Here is a 13,588-nt window from a genome sequence, read left to right as displayed (position 1 = left end):
TCAGAAATAATACTTCAAATTTTTCTTAGAAGGGAATAGTTCCTCATACATCCAGAGATTTTGCCCCAGTTTTCTTTGAAACTCAAGTAGGAAATAAAATAGTCAATGGACAGGAAATTGGACAGGGGCTTTATGTTACAGAGACTAATTTAATGCCCTTTAGTGTTCCAAGTTCAATCTCATACATCCACCATCAACAGACATATTGACTTAAGTTTGCAAAAGGATTCTAGAACTAACCATTTAAATGTGACCAAGCTTAGTAGTGCAGAAAGGATGCAGTATAAAGAATCCAACAGTATCACAAGAAAAGGAGGAGATACCTGGTGGGTAGGAAGGAGCATAAGAAAACATCAGGAACTTCTGTTACCTATGCTTTTTTCTTTCTGCCCTGAAGTGGTAGAAATTCAGTTTCTTGTTCTCCAGGTTTTGTTCATCTTATTCCAAAGGCCTGCTCATTAGATATGTCCCCATTGGGCATCACCTATGGAAAGAAAGGAAACTCTGCTTGAGGATTATGGATTGTGAAGCATTCACCCTTTTTCTCCCCATGTTTACCAACAGAAGAGAAGAGTAGTTCAGCACTAAATATTACATCTGTATCCTGTATCCAGTTTTTCCTACTGTTTATGAAGCACCTTTGTTCTGTATAGTACAACATCTCTGACAGGAGATCCCAAATGCTTGCTCAAATAAATGACCTTCTAGGAGCTCTGAAAGGTGTTGATAATAAGCAATACTGGGTGAGTTAGAAATAGGTCCTCTTCTCCACTTTCAGTATGGTCTTGAGAATTATCCTGAGGTTTTTTTTTTTTTTCTACTAACATTACTGTGTGGGTACCAAATACAATTCTCTGTCACTGGTAGCACAGCTGAAGCTTTAAGCTCTTATTTTGTAGGAGCCCTTGTCTGACCCGTAGACTCACTTCTGGGATTGATTAGAACATGCTATCTAATAATTTCTAGGCTTGTGCCATGGGAGCCTACCATGCACCAAATCCTTTTATACTCTTGTTCTTATTGCTAGTAAGTTATCTTTATGGAAAGTACTATATTTTATTTTATTTACTATTTTTTTAATGTTTATTTATTTTTGACAGAGAAAGAGAGAAGAGCATGAGCAGGGGAGGGGCAGAGAGAGAGGGAGACACAGAATCTGAAGCAGGCTCCAGTCTCTGAGCTGTCAGCACAGCTGACAGCGGGGCTCGAAGTCACAAACCGCAAAATCATGACCTGAACTGAAGTCGGTCACTCAACCGACTGAGCCACCCAGGCGCCCCCCCAAAATAGTACTTTTTTTTTTTTTTCAACGTTTATTTATTTTTGGGACAGAGAGAGACAGAGCATGAACGGGGGAGGGGCAGAGAGAGAGGGAGACACACAGAATCGGAAACAGGCTCCAGGCTCTGAGCCATCAGCCCAGAGCCCGACGCGGGGCTCGAACTCATGGACCGCGAGATCGTGACCTGGCTGAAGTCGGACGCTTAACCGACTGCGCCACCCAGGCGCCCCCCAAAATAGTACTTTAATTGTAAGAACAGTTGTCTTAGAGTCAGGAGGCCTAGAGTTCAGTCTTGACTCTGTGGCTTAATAGTTGCACAGACCTTGAGCAAGAAACTTAACATACACATGATATAAAATGAGGTAACATTACTTTGTAGAGTTTTTGTGAGAATTAACAATAACATACTTAGAAGGTCTCAGTACAGAGGGAGTGCACAATACATGTTAGTTTAATCTGAACTCTTAGGCTGCCATTTAAAAAAATTTTTCCATGGTGAGCAAAAACAGCTAAAGTGATGTTATAAGTATCCAAGATATTTCCTTCCCCCAACAGTATCTCATTTCCCAAGATTTTCACTGTTTTATTAAAAACTTTTCAAATAAAATAAATGGTTCAGAATTCCCAACTCCCATGTTTTCTCTCTTTTCTGAAAAAAACTCTTCCCAACTCTGCTTACGTCTACCTCATTTAATCATCAGTGTAGGATCCTCAGATTCTCCATTCACAGTAGATAGTGTGGTTTATTGGGACTACAGTCTTCAAAACGAGGAAGCCATTTTTAGATACAAGCATGGATCTCTCTAGTCAGCATTCCCTTTCTCCAGTGTTTCACTATTTTCTGTCTACACACAGAAGTTGCTGCTGCTATTCCTATTTACATTAAATAGAATCTTAGCTGTCTTCTCTTAGGGCTATAGCCCTGCCCTTAGAACCCACAGAGAGGTATCCCACAGTTCCAGATGATTGCCAGTAGTGGTAAGGGGGCAGATCAAAAACAAAGCTTTTGTCTCCAATGGAAATTCATGTTATTAATTTGTGTTGGTAGTAAGTCAGTCTGCCACAGAGGTACTCTAACCTCTAGGCCCTAAACATTTCCAGAGGGCACACCGGTGGCTGTGGTAGCCAATTTAAATTCTCCTCTGTTTTCTTCTAAGAGACTCTGTAATCCCAGAGGTGATTTAAAGTTGAACTTTTAAATCTTGCTGAAGATAATAACTTTTAGATACATTAGAAATAATGTGCCAAAGACCTAAATTGTACCTTACAAAGAAATTTTCTTCTCTTAGTTAATTTTTTCCCCGATTATAGAAATGATACCTATTCATTGTGGGAAGTTTGGGAAATTAAGAAAAGCCTAATGGATAAGATAAGTGCACAATTTTGGAGAAAACTATTGGTATTTTGATTACTTTTATGCATATATGACATACAGTGAAAATGTGAGAACACATTTCATTTCCTGTTTTATAACTTGCTGTTTAAAATTAATGTATGTATTTTCTCATTTTATTGGACATTTTTAATGGACATCATAATATTTTTTTACCTGGTAAATGGATGGGGGGGGGCACATGAAACAAGTGAAAATGAAATTGTTTTTTGTTAGATTCTTGGCAATTTTCCTTTTTTTTTTTTTTTTTTGCACAGCTCTTTGAAGATAATGACAATCTTGGAGGATTGTTTATTCTTTGTGAAAGCCAGGTTTAGTGTTTTAATTCTGTCTACATTTATTTTCTTCCAAGCATCACCACAATTGTATAGGCTTTAGTTAGGAGAACACTCAACTTAGCAAGGAGACTAGCTCATCTATAATAATTACACCATGATAAAAGGGAATGGAACACATAATTTTAAAAGAGGAACAATCAATTGTACTTCAATTTTATAGCACATGTTTCATTTTTTTTCTGGATGTTTTATAGTTGTAGATTTTTTTTTTTTTGCATTTAGATATTTAATTTGTCTCAAATTTATTTTGGACACAGTGTGGACGTAGAGTTTTAATCTTTTTTTCAGTACAATTAATTCAGTACCCAGGTACCATTTATTTGATAGTTCATCCATTTTCTCCCTGATAAATAATGCTACTTTATATCAAATGTCAGTTCATTTTGGATATAATAAACTTCTATATATACCTATGGTATTTCTTGATTCTCACCTCTGTTCCTTTGGTATACTTGTCTTTACCTGAATCAATACCACACTATCTGATGTACTATAGCTTTATGATCAGCCTTGGTATCTGATATAGTGAATGTGCATTTCTTATTCTACAGCACAGTTTTGGCTATTCTTGGCTCTTTACTCTTCCATGAATTTTAGGATCAATGTGACAAATGTAAAAAAATCCTATTTTATTTTGTTTGGAATGATACTGAATTTTTAAAAATTGAGGCAAATGAATATATTTATTTTTAAATTTCCTAACGAGCAAAATAGAGCTTCACAATTTACTTGGGTTTCCTTTTATGTCCTTCAATAATTTGATATTTTACTATAATTTTATTATCATTTAGTTTTAAATATTTAGGAATTAAAAATATTTTGGAATTTTTATCAATCTATTTTTAGCCTATTAATCATTTAATAGTACGTTTTCTAATTCTCAGATTAAAAAACATTTTGGGAGTGGTTATGTTTTTAATATTTATCTCTAATGTTTTTTGTATTGTGGCCAGAGTTGAGATTAGAATATTATTCCCTGGTATTTATTGAGACTTGCTTCCTTTCCTAATGTTGTATTAGTTTTTATATATTTCATTTGGATTTGAAAATATCCTCTCATGTGTTAATGCAAAGTTTCATATAAGTGTGTGTGTGTATATCTTATTGCTTCACTTAAAAGTTTAAGACAGATATTGAATTCTCCCCTTTTTATTGTAGATTTGTCTTTTTCTTATAATTCTGGTATTATTCATAGTGTTTATATTGAAGCTGTGTGGTAAGATGGATAAGGTTCAGGACTATTTTTTCTTTCTGATAAATTCCCTAGTAATGTTTTTTGCTTCAAGTCCTTCTAGCCTAGTTTAATCCAAACAGCGGCTTTCTTTGGGTGTTTATGTGGTACCTATTTTTCCATCACAATACTTTCCAACTTTCTGTGTTACATTTTAGGAATTTATCTTGTAAATAGAATATAACTGGGTTGGCTGAATTTACTGCTGGGACAAAAGGTGAATTTTAGCATTAGAAAATAGGTTAATGTAATTCTGCACAATATCAATTGATATGTTCCAACTGGTGCCTTTATAACATTTAATGTGAATATTTATGCTTTTGATTCTTTTATCCTCATTTGGTATTTTTTAAATCTATGCTTTAAATATGTTATTTTGAACAACTTTCATGACTTCTATTGAATTGATGAAACTTTCTTTGCTCTTTTATTCTCTTAACAGATTTGAAAATTCTGTATCTTATTTCTATTGTTTTTATGAGTTCCCTTATTTTTTTAATGATGCTTGTTTAACATAGTCTCTACTTGATATCTCTGCAGTCCCTCTGAATAGTACAAGGACTTTAAAAATGTTTATCTTTGATTTTTAACTCTTGACTTTATCTTCCATGTTGTTGATATTTAAAATGTCATTTTTACTTTGTATTTAAGTTCCCCGAATTGTTGCTTTTTTAAAAAAAATCTAGTGACAATTTGGATTTACCTGCATGTTTACCAATTTCTTTGTTTACTTTGTTTTTGTTTTGTTTTTTCATTTCATACCTTTCAATTGAATACAGTTTTTTCTTTATGGGGTGCTATGTGTGATAAAATGTTAGCCTTTTTCTAAAAGTGTCTTTATTTTGCCTTCTCTCTTGAAAGATAGTTTAGTTTGGTGTAGAATAATAGGTTTTTAGTTATTTTCCATGAACAGTTTGAAGATATCAGTCCATTTCTTTGGGTCTTTATTCTCATTGATGAAATACACATTCCATTAAGAGAAATCTGTTTTTCATTATTTTTAAATAACAATAAATATTCTCATGGAAATGGCATCATGCCATTCTTGACTAACATCCATGGTTCCTCATTGGGCACTAATTTACCTTTAGGATTTCCTTAAATAGAACTGTATATACATTCATCAAGTATTGATTTTAGAAAGTTATTTGCCTTATTTAAAAAATTATTATAGATTTGTTAAATATAGATTAAATATACTTGTTATATGTGTTAGAATTTGAGATATACTCTATACTGTATGGAATACTCCAAAGAAAAAATAATGCTTTGAAATTTAAAACTTTGGATCAGAGGCATAAAATTCATATTTAATAATCCTTTCATCACTAATACCAATAGCCTTCATTATATTGACCACAGTCTCATTCCGTTTTAAAAGCAGTCTTTTGATTTTAGCGTGTATACTCAATTGTATCTTTATTAAAATGCAGCTACTATTATGATGTCTGTAACTTTTAACTTGCGACTTTTATAGTCACTATTCTTCCCACATCTGGTGTGAAAATATCAGTAGCATAGGAAAAGAAAACTTCATTTTTCAGCCAGCTTATAGCTTAGATTGAGTTGAAGTTGAACATCTTAATATTTATTAAAATTTCAGATAAGAGATGGCTCTGGGAAATATGAATGTTTATACAACTTGTTTTTTTTTTTTTAAGAATTTGCTTGTTTAGTAGTGTTACAAATTTGAGGCAATTTTTCATGTGGATGTATAGCAGAGATGTATAGCAAAAGCAACTGTGGTGATTTTGCTCCTTTGGGACTTGTGGTAGAATCTGGAGACATTGGTTGTCACATTTGAGAAGGTTGGGAGCAGAGAGGGCAGTACTACTAGCATCTAGTGTAGAGACAAGGGATACTACTAAACATCCTATATTGTACAGGACAGCTTCCCACAATGGGGAATTATACAGCTCAAAATATTAATAACGTCAAGACTGAGAAACTTTGAAATAGAGGAATGCCATTTCAAAAACCTTTTCATGAACTTAAGGGTATGGAGGAAGGTGAATTAAAGAATAATTAATTGAATTATTGAATAAAAGAATAAATAACTAATAATTGGGTAGAACCCAGTTCCTTTTTTAAAGGTCTTTACAATCTGACATGCCCTGGTGAGCCAGTAGTCCCTCAGAAATAGCTAAAAACAGGAGAAAGAATCATGCAGACAAAACATCCTGCCAAAGATGTTTGCTGTTTTCTTTTTTTCTCATTATCTTTGATTCTGATTTTTATAAATTTCTGATATATTTCTTCCCTGTCCTTTTCTTGTACCCATTTCCCAGGAATAACAATTAAAACTCTGACTACAGATCATATAGAAAATTAAGTTTAATGGGACCATTAAAATTTATTTTAAATTTCTTTCTTGTAGGAGTTGTAAATAACCTGCTGACAAGTTTTGCCTTTTGAAATAGTATTACTTTTTCTTAAATGAAATTTAAGGTAATTTATAAGGACATCACATTTCATTTATTCTCTACCCTTGGCTTAATAAGAGTCTGCATTGTTTCGTTTGTTCAAGAGCTATACCCCTGATAAGTTTCATGTAAAAATTTTCCAACTTTTTATTATGAAAATTTTTAAGCATAAAGGAGGATTGAAAGAATTTTAAAATGAATGCTTATTTATCCACTGACTAAATACTACCATTAAGGTTTTATTATACTTGCTTATCGTATCTATGATCCATTCCTCTCTATAGTCTCTAATCTGTCTTATTTTTTAATGCATTTCAAAGAACTTTGTAGACTTCAATATACTTCTCCCTTAGTATGCATATCATTAATCAGAGTTTATTCTTAACTAGAATTAAATATTTAAGTGAAGGTTTTAAATTTAAAATTTATATAAATGCACAAGTAAAATGTACTCAGTTTTGACAAATGTATACACCTGTGTAATCTAAACTCCTATCAAGATGTGTATGAAATCTTGCCATTTGTAACAATGTGGATGGAACTAGAGTGTATTATGCTAAGTGAAATAAGTCATTCAGAGAAAGACAAATATATGATTTTACTCATATGTGGAATTTAAGAAACAAAACAGATGAACTTAGGGGAAAGGAAGGAAAAAGAAGATAAAATAAGAGAGGGAAGCAAGCCACAAGAGACTCTTAAATACAGAGAACAAATAGAGGGTTGCTGGAGAGGAGGTGGGTGGGGGATAAGCTAAATACGTGATGGGCATTAAGGAGGGTACTTGTTGGGATGAGCACTGGGTGTTATATGTAAGTGATGAATCACTGGGTTCTACTCCTCAAACGAATACTACACTGTATGTAAACTAACTTTAATTTAAATAAGTTAAAAAAATATATAGAACATTAGAATAACCTTAGAAGACTTCTGTAATGCCTCTTCCAGTCTTTCGCTGTCTCAATTTTCCCCAAATAGCTACCTTTCTAATATTTTAATACCACTGATTAGTTTTACCTTTATTAAAACTTTAATATGTACTCTTTATTATTTAAAGTAAAATCCTTTTCCCCTCTGGGTTTCAATTAGTTTGCACATTGAAACAGCTGTATAATTAACATATAAAACTTGATGAGTTTGAAGATGAGTATATACTCATAAAACTATCACAGTCTGTGCCACAAACCTATCCACCACCTCCAAGAGTTTCTTCTCACCCTCTTATTTATGATTATTATTATTTTGCAATAAGAACACGTAATGTAAGTATGCTCTTAGAAAAATTGAAAGTATACAGTAACTTAAAGTATTGTTAACTGTTGGTACTATGTTGTCCAGTGGGTCTCTAGGACTTATTCAACTTGTATGACTGAAACTTTGCACCCTTTGACTAATAACTCCCTATTTTCCTCTCCTTCCAGCCCCTGGTAACCACCATTCCATTCTCTGCTTCTGAGTTTGACTGTGTCCTCCATAACTAGATGGAGGGAGATATGAGGCAAGAAGATATAACAATTAGGATATATGTGGTTGTATGTGGTAAAATCTAACTAAAATTAGTTTTGGATAAAATACTAATCTGATTCGTATAAACAAACTGTACAGAGATGAGTCTAATTTTCGCCATCATTGATTTCAGGAGTTAGAATGGCATCGTCAGGCACATTCTCTTTGTCAGCTCTACTTTCTCAGTCTCTCCCACATATTGACAAGGATGACCAGCAGGAGCTCTGGGTTTACATTCTACCCACTGAGAGATCATTACAGAAAGAATAATTTTTTTTCTGACACTGGGGCAGCACTCTTGGATGGTATCTGATGTAGTCTGATTCAGGTCACTTGCTAAACTACAGCAAGCACTATGACTAAAGGAGTAAACTTTTTAAAAAGTTAATTAAGGGGCGCCTGGGTGGCGCAGTCGGTGAAGCGTCCGACTTCAGCCAGGTCACGATCTTGCGGTCCGTGAGTTTGAGCCCCGCGTCAGGCTCTGGGCTGATGGCTCAGAGCCTGGAGCCTGTTTCGGATTCTGTGTCTCCCTCTCTCTCTGCCCCTCCCCCGTTCATGCTCTGTCTCTCTCTGTCCCAAAAATAAATAAACGTTGAAAAAAAAATAAATAAAAAAAATAATAAAAAGTTAATTAATTAATTTTTGGCAAGTCCTGTTTCCATGCTTGCCCTAATTTTCAGAGGGTTGGGACAGGCCCACCCTGTAAAACATGGACTGAGAGTGGGGGACTGTTGGTTTCTCAAGAGAAAAATATTCATAATTTTTCTACATATTGTGTAGATCTGCAAATTGTGTAGAGGTATTATGCAGGGATGTTGCATAACAAAAGCAACAGATGTCCACTTCAAAGACACTGAGAAAAAAGAGAAAGAAGGAGGAGAAGGGAAATATATGGAGGAGAGAGGTGAGGGGAAGTGAGAAAAGAGAAAGGAGGAGAGGGAGAGAGGGAAAGAGAAATTGAGAGAGATCGAGGTTGAGATATTGATTCATCTTGATGAACAGCATCATGAACTTCATGGGAGCAATTAGCAGACCTGCTTATAGCTGGAAACCCAGCAGATAAGGCACTATTTAGAAGACTTACATAAGCATTTTATGTTGAAAAGAATGAGTCCCAAATTTGGCTTTGCAAACATACAAGCTGTCATGATAGTAGGTTTTGCAGTTTCATCTTTGAATATAAAACACAAGATCCAGTTCTCCACTTAGGATATCACATGCCTTAAGGCCTTTCATGATTTCAATAAATTCAGGTGTCTGCTTAGGACTTTCTTCATGGCTTCTTTCACTTCTTTATCCTTCATGCTGTAGATGATGGGATTCAACATCGAGGTTACCACTCCATAAGACAGTCCAATGATCTCATCAGAAGTGTTTGTGTCCTTTGACTTGGGCTTCATGTACATAAAAAGGGCTGAACCATGGAAGAAGATAACCACAGTCAGGTGGGCAGAACAGGTAGAAAAAGCTTTCTTTCTCCCTTCAGCAGAATTAATTCTCAGGATGGAAGAGAGGATAAAAACATAGGAAATGAAAATTAATAGTAGGGGAATCACCAGTAAAACAATATTTGCCACTGTCATGATAAGCACATTGATGGAGATATCTGAACATATGAGTTTAAGAAGAGCCAGGATCTCACAGGTAATATGATCAATGACATTATTCCCACAGAAAGGCAATACCATTGTCAGGACTGTTTGCACTAAGGAGTTTAGGCAGCCTATGATCCAGGACCAAGCAGCCATGTGCACACAAAGCACCCTGTTCATGATGATGGGGTACCTCAATGGGTTGCAGATAGCCACATACCTATCATAGGCCATCACAACCAGGAGGATACACTCAGTGGAGCCCAACCCAAGGGAGACAACCATCTGTAGAGCACAGCCAATGAAGGAGATAGATTTTCTCTCAGACTTAAATATGACAAGCATCGGGGGAATGGATGATGATGTGTAGCAGATGTCCAAGAATGAGAGGTTCCCAAGGAAGAAGTACATGGGGGTGTGGAGGCGAGAATCAAATGTGCTGATGACAATGAGGAGGCTATTTCCCAGCAGAATTATCACATGCATGATGAGGCAGAGCACGAACAGAAAAAGCTGGAGCTCTGGGTATTTGGAAAGTCCCACCATAAAGAATTTGGTCATGGTCGAATCATTCCCCATCCTCATGTGTCCATGTCACATTTAGAAAAGGACAAGACTCAGGGAAATTTAAATTTTTAATGTTGTACACCTTCACTTCCAGTATTGTATTTGTGTCTTGAAACACTCCTAGGAAGCAAAAGATGAGGGACATGGTATAAATTTTATTGATGATGGATTGTAGTAAGGCTTTGAGAAATCCAGAACATCTGAGGACTACACAGCAGCATTGTCAAGGCTATTAATACTCCAAGAGTTTTACTGGGAAGTGCCAAATAAAATTTATGACAAACTACTTTTAAATTTAGATATATAGGGATGTCTTTATTAATAGAAAATTTTCAATTAAAGCTGTTTTCTGATGAAGCAGGTCTCTATTTAAAAGATTATGTAGATCTAGCACCATATCATTTAACCTGAATGTAAGTTCAGTAAACTATTCATTTTAATAAACTATTCATTTTTACTATGAGATAGCTCATAGTAAACTGGAAAAAAAGCAATAATTATTTGTCAAGTTGTTCTTCAATTTGACTTGAATAAAATCTGTTAGGTACCTAGAACAGCGGGTAGTTCCAACATTGCATATATATGATATTATCATATTTATTCTATGTAATATAATAATATTAGATGTATATTTACATATATATACAAAGATGAAAGAAGCTTTCTCTCTGTTCAAAAATAGTCCCAGAATCCGGTGGGGGGAGCATTTCTTAGAATTTAGGTCAAAACAAGAGAGAACAGAAAAAATAACGTTACCAGGAACATCAAATCAACCCATCAGGTAGGCCTATCTGAACTTCTTCATTTACCTTTGCTTTCACTTTTTCCATTTCCTCTTCAAATATGGTATGAAGGGAGGGTTTGTTTCTTCATGATCTTCATCAGCAACCCCACAAAAAAACATTTTACTAGGAAAATATAATCTTTGTAAAACAATGTGTGTGCTATGCAACACAACTTTAAGAAAAGTCCTCCAGCTCTTCCTCCAATCATAGTTACCCCTTGATTCTTCTAATATAGAAATTATGGAGGTACTACTGTCACCCCACATGCTCTGCAATGGCCATGCTATTTCTTTCAGTCTCCCCATAATACTACACTCTTTCTTCCTTATGCATTTGTACATGTTTTCTTAAGCTAGAAGGGAACCTCCTAACTTAGACATCACCTTTTCTAGGAAAACAATCTCTTTTTGTGAGGAGGATACTCCTTTTATGTATTGTCACAGCATCCTGTATTTAACATCTCTCATAGATGCTTCATTTATTTAGCTATACAACTCAAACTCTGCCTTATGTACTGTGGTAGGTAATAGAGATCCCATTGTGAGAACTTGTTTTTCAAAATGGAAGCTGGATGCAGAATGCTTATGACAGTTATTTTAAGCTTTTAAGAAACAATTTTTGTGCTATATGACATGTTTCAATATGAAAAAATATATGGAACATTTTACAAAAACATTTTATCAAACTAAAATAGCCTGTTATTCTATCAAGGATAGAACAAAACTCTGGATCAATATTACTTATGCATATATAATAATAATAGTAAATAAAGCACATCCAAACTGTATACTAAAGTGATATAATTTATTCATGAATTAATGAAATTCCAAATTAATAATTGAAAATCTATCAATAAAACACACTAAAGAAGCAGGCAGAAAACCAAAACACACTGTCATCTAACAAGATGCCAAAAAAGCATTTGATAACATACAATACTCATTCTCAGTAAATCCCTTAGATATAGATATGAGAAGATACATAATTAAGATAATAAAGATAATCTCTATCAAATCATTGGGCCACGTAATTCAAAATGGTAAAACTCTGGAGTATATTTGTAAAAGTAGTCAAAGATTTGTACTGGCACTATTATTATTATTTAACTTTTTTTTTTTCTTCTGAATGATCCACCCAGTAGAATAGAGTAAGAGAAATAAATGACATTTCATGTCCTCTCATGATTCCAGTTTGGTTAGAATTTGAACAGTTGCAGCAAGTTTTTCTTTTAGGTCGCTGGAAGTCTGTTTTTTTTTGATTGTGGATCATTCTGTATTCGTAAGATGACATACCTTCATGTGTTGTACAACCAACTCTTGGAGAACAGTAAAGGGAAAGAAAAATGCTCATGGTGTAATGTTACATTATAATAGGAAATTTCATAACAATATAAGTGATCACATTTTGTATACGTGTGGCTGAAAAAGCAGCCACAGCAAAATATTAGTTTTCTCTGAAATGCAGTATTTGGAAGCATTATTAATATTCTTAATTTTTCTAAGTTTTTCCTCATTCTCCAAATTTTCAAAACATGAAGAATATATATTTTGTGACTGTAAAAATCAGAAGTATTTAAAAATCCTCAACAATATACTAGCAAAAGAAATCCAGCAATACATTAAAAAAATCATTCACCGCCATCAAGTGGAATTTATTCCCCGGATGCAAGGGTGTTTCAATATTTTTTTTTAAATTTTTTTTCAATGTTTATTTATTTTTGGGACAGAGAGAGACAGAGCATGAACAGGGGAGGGTCAGAGAGAGAGGGAGACACAGAATCGGAAACATGCTCCAGGCTCTGAGCCATCAACCCAGAGCCTGACGCGGGGCTCGAACTCACGGACCGCAAGATTGTGACCTGGCTGAAGTCGGACGCTTAACCGACTGCGCCACCCAGGCGCCCCAAGGGTGTTTCAATATTTACAAAACAATCAATGCTTTATATCCCATAAATATTAGAAAGGATAAAAACCATATGATAATTTCAATAGACACAGAAAAAGCATTTGACACAGTACCGCCATTCATGATAAATACCCTCAACAAAGTAGGTTTAGAGGGAAAATACCTTAACTTAATAAAGGCCTTATATGAAAAACCTACAGCTAGCATCATTCTCAATGGGGAAAAGAGAGCTTTTCCCCTAAGGTCAGGAACAAGAAGGTTGTCCACTCTCACCACATTTATTCGACATAGTACTGGAAGTCCTCACCACAGCAATTAGACAACCAAAAATAAAAGACATCCAAATTGGTAAAGAAGAAGTAAAACTTTCACTCTTTGCAGATGACATAATACTATATACAGAAAACCCTAAGACTACATGAACAACTACTAGAACTGATAAGTGAATTCAGTAAAGTCAGAGGATACAAAATCAATGTACAGAAATCTGTTGCATTAAAAAAAATTGTTTATTTTGATAGAGAGTGAGCATGAGCAGGCTAGGGGCAGAGAGAGAGGAGGAGGGA

The 13,588-nt window shown here is 34.6% G+C and overlaps 2 protein-coding genes across 3 annotated transcripts in view; one reads left to right on the top strand and one right to left on the bottom strand.

The window, feature by feature from the left end:
* Positions 1-13,588, top strand: part of LOC123592936 (olfactory receptor 13C3) — a 331,436-nt gene that overhangs the window by 35,506 nt on the left and 282,342 nt on the right. The window lies entirely within an intron of this gene.
* Positions 9,293-10,712, bottom strand: LOC123592940 (olfactory receptor 13D1-like). Its single transcript, XM_045468379.1, has one exon. The coding sequence runs from the start codon at positions 10,348-10,350 to the stop codon at positions 9,406-9,408; it is 945 nt and encodes a 314-aa protein (XP_045324335.1). The 5' UTR covers positions 10,351-10,712; the 3' UTR covers positions 9,293-9,405.

Source organism: Leopardus geoffroyi, chromosome D4 (assembly GCF_018350155.1).
Source record: "Leopardus geoffroyi isolate Oge1 chromosome D4, O.geoffroyi_Oge1_pat1.0, whole genome shotgun sequence".
Taxonomy (NCBI): domain Eukaryota; kingdom Metazoa; phylum Chordata; class Mammalia; order Carnivora; family Felidae; genus Leopardus; species Leopardus geoffroyi.
This window is presented reverse-complemented; position numbering and strand designations above follow the sequence as displayed.

Coding starts and splice junctions, on each gene's coding strand:
- LOC123592940 (XM_045468379.1), bottom strand. CDS start 10,350: ATGAGGATGGGGAATGATTCGACCATGACCAAATTCTTTATGGTGGGA.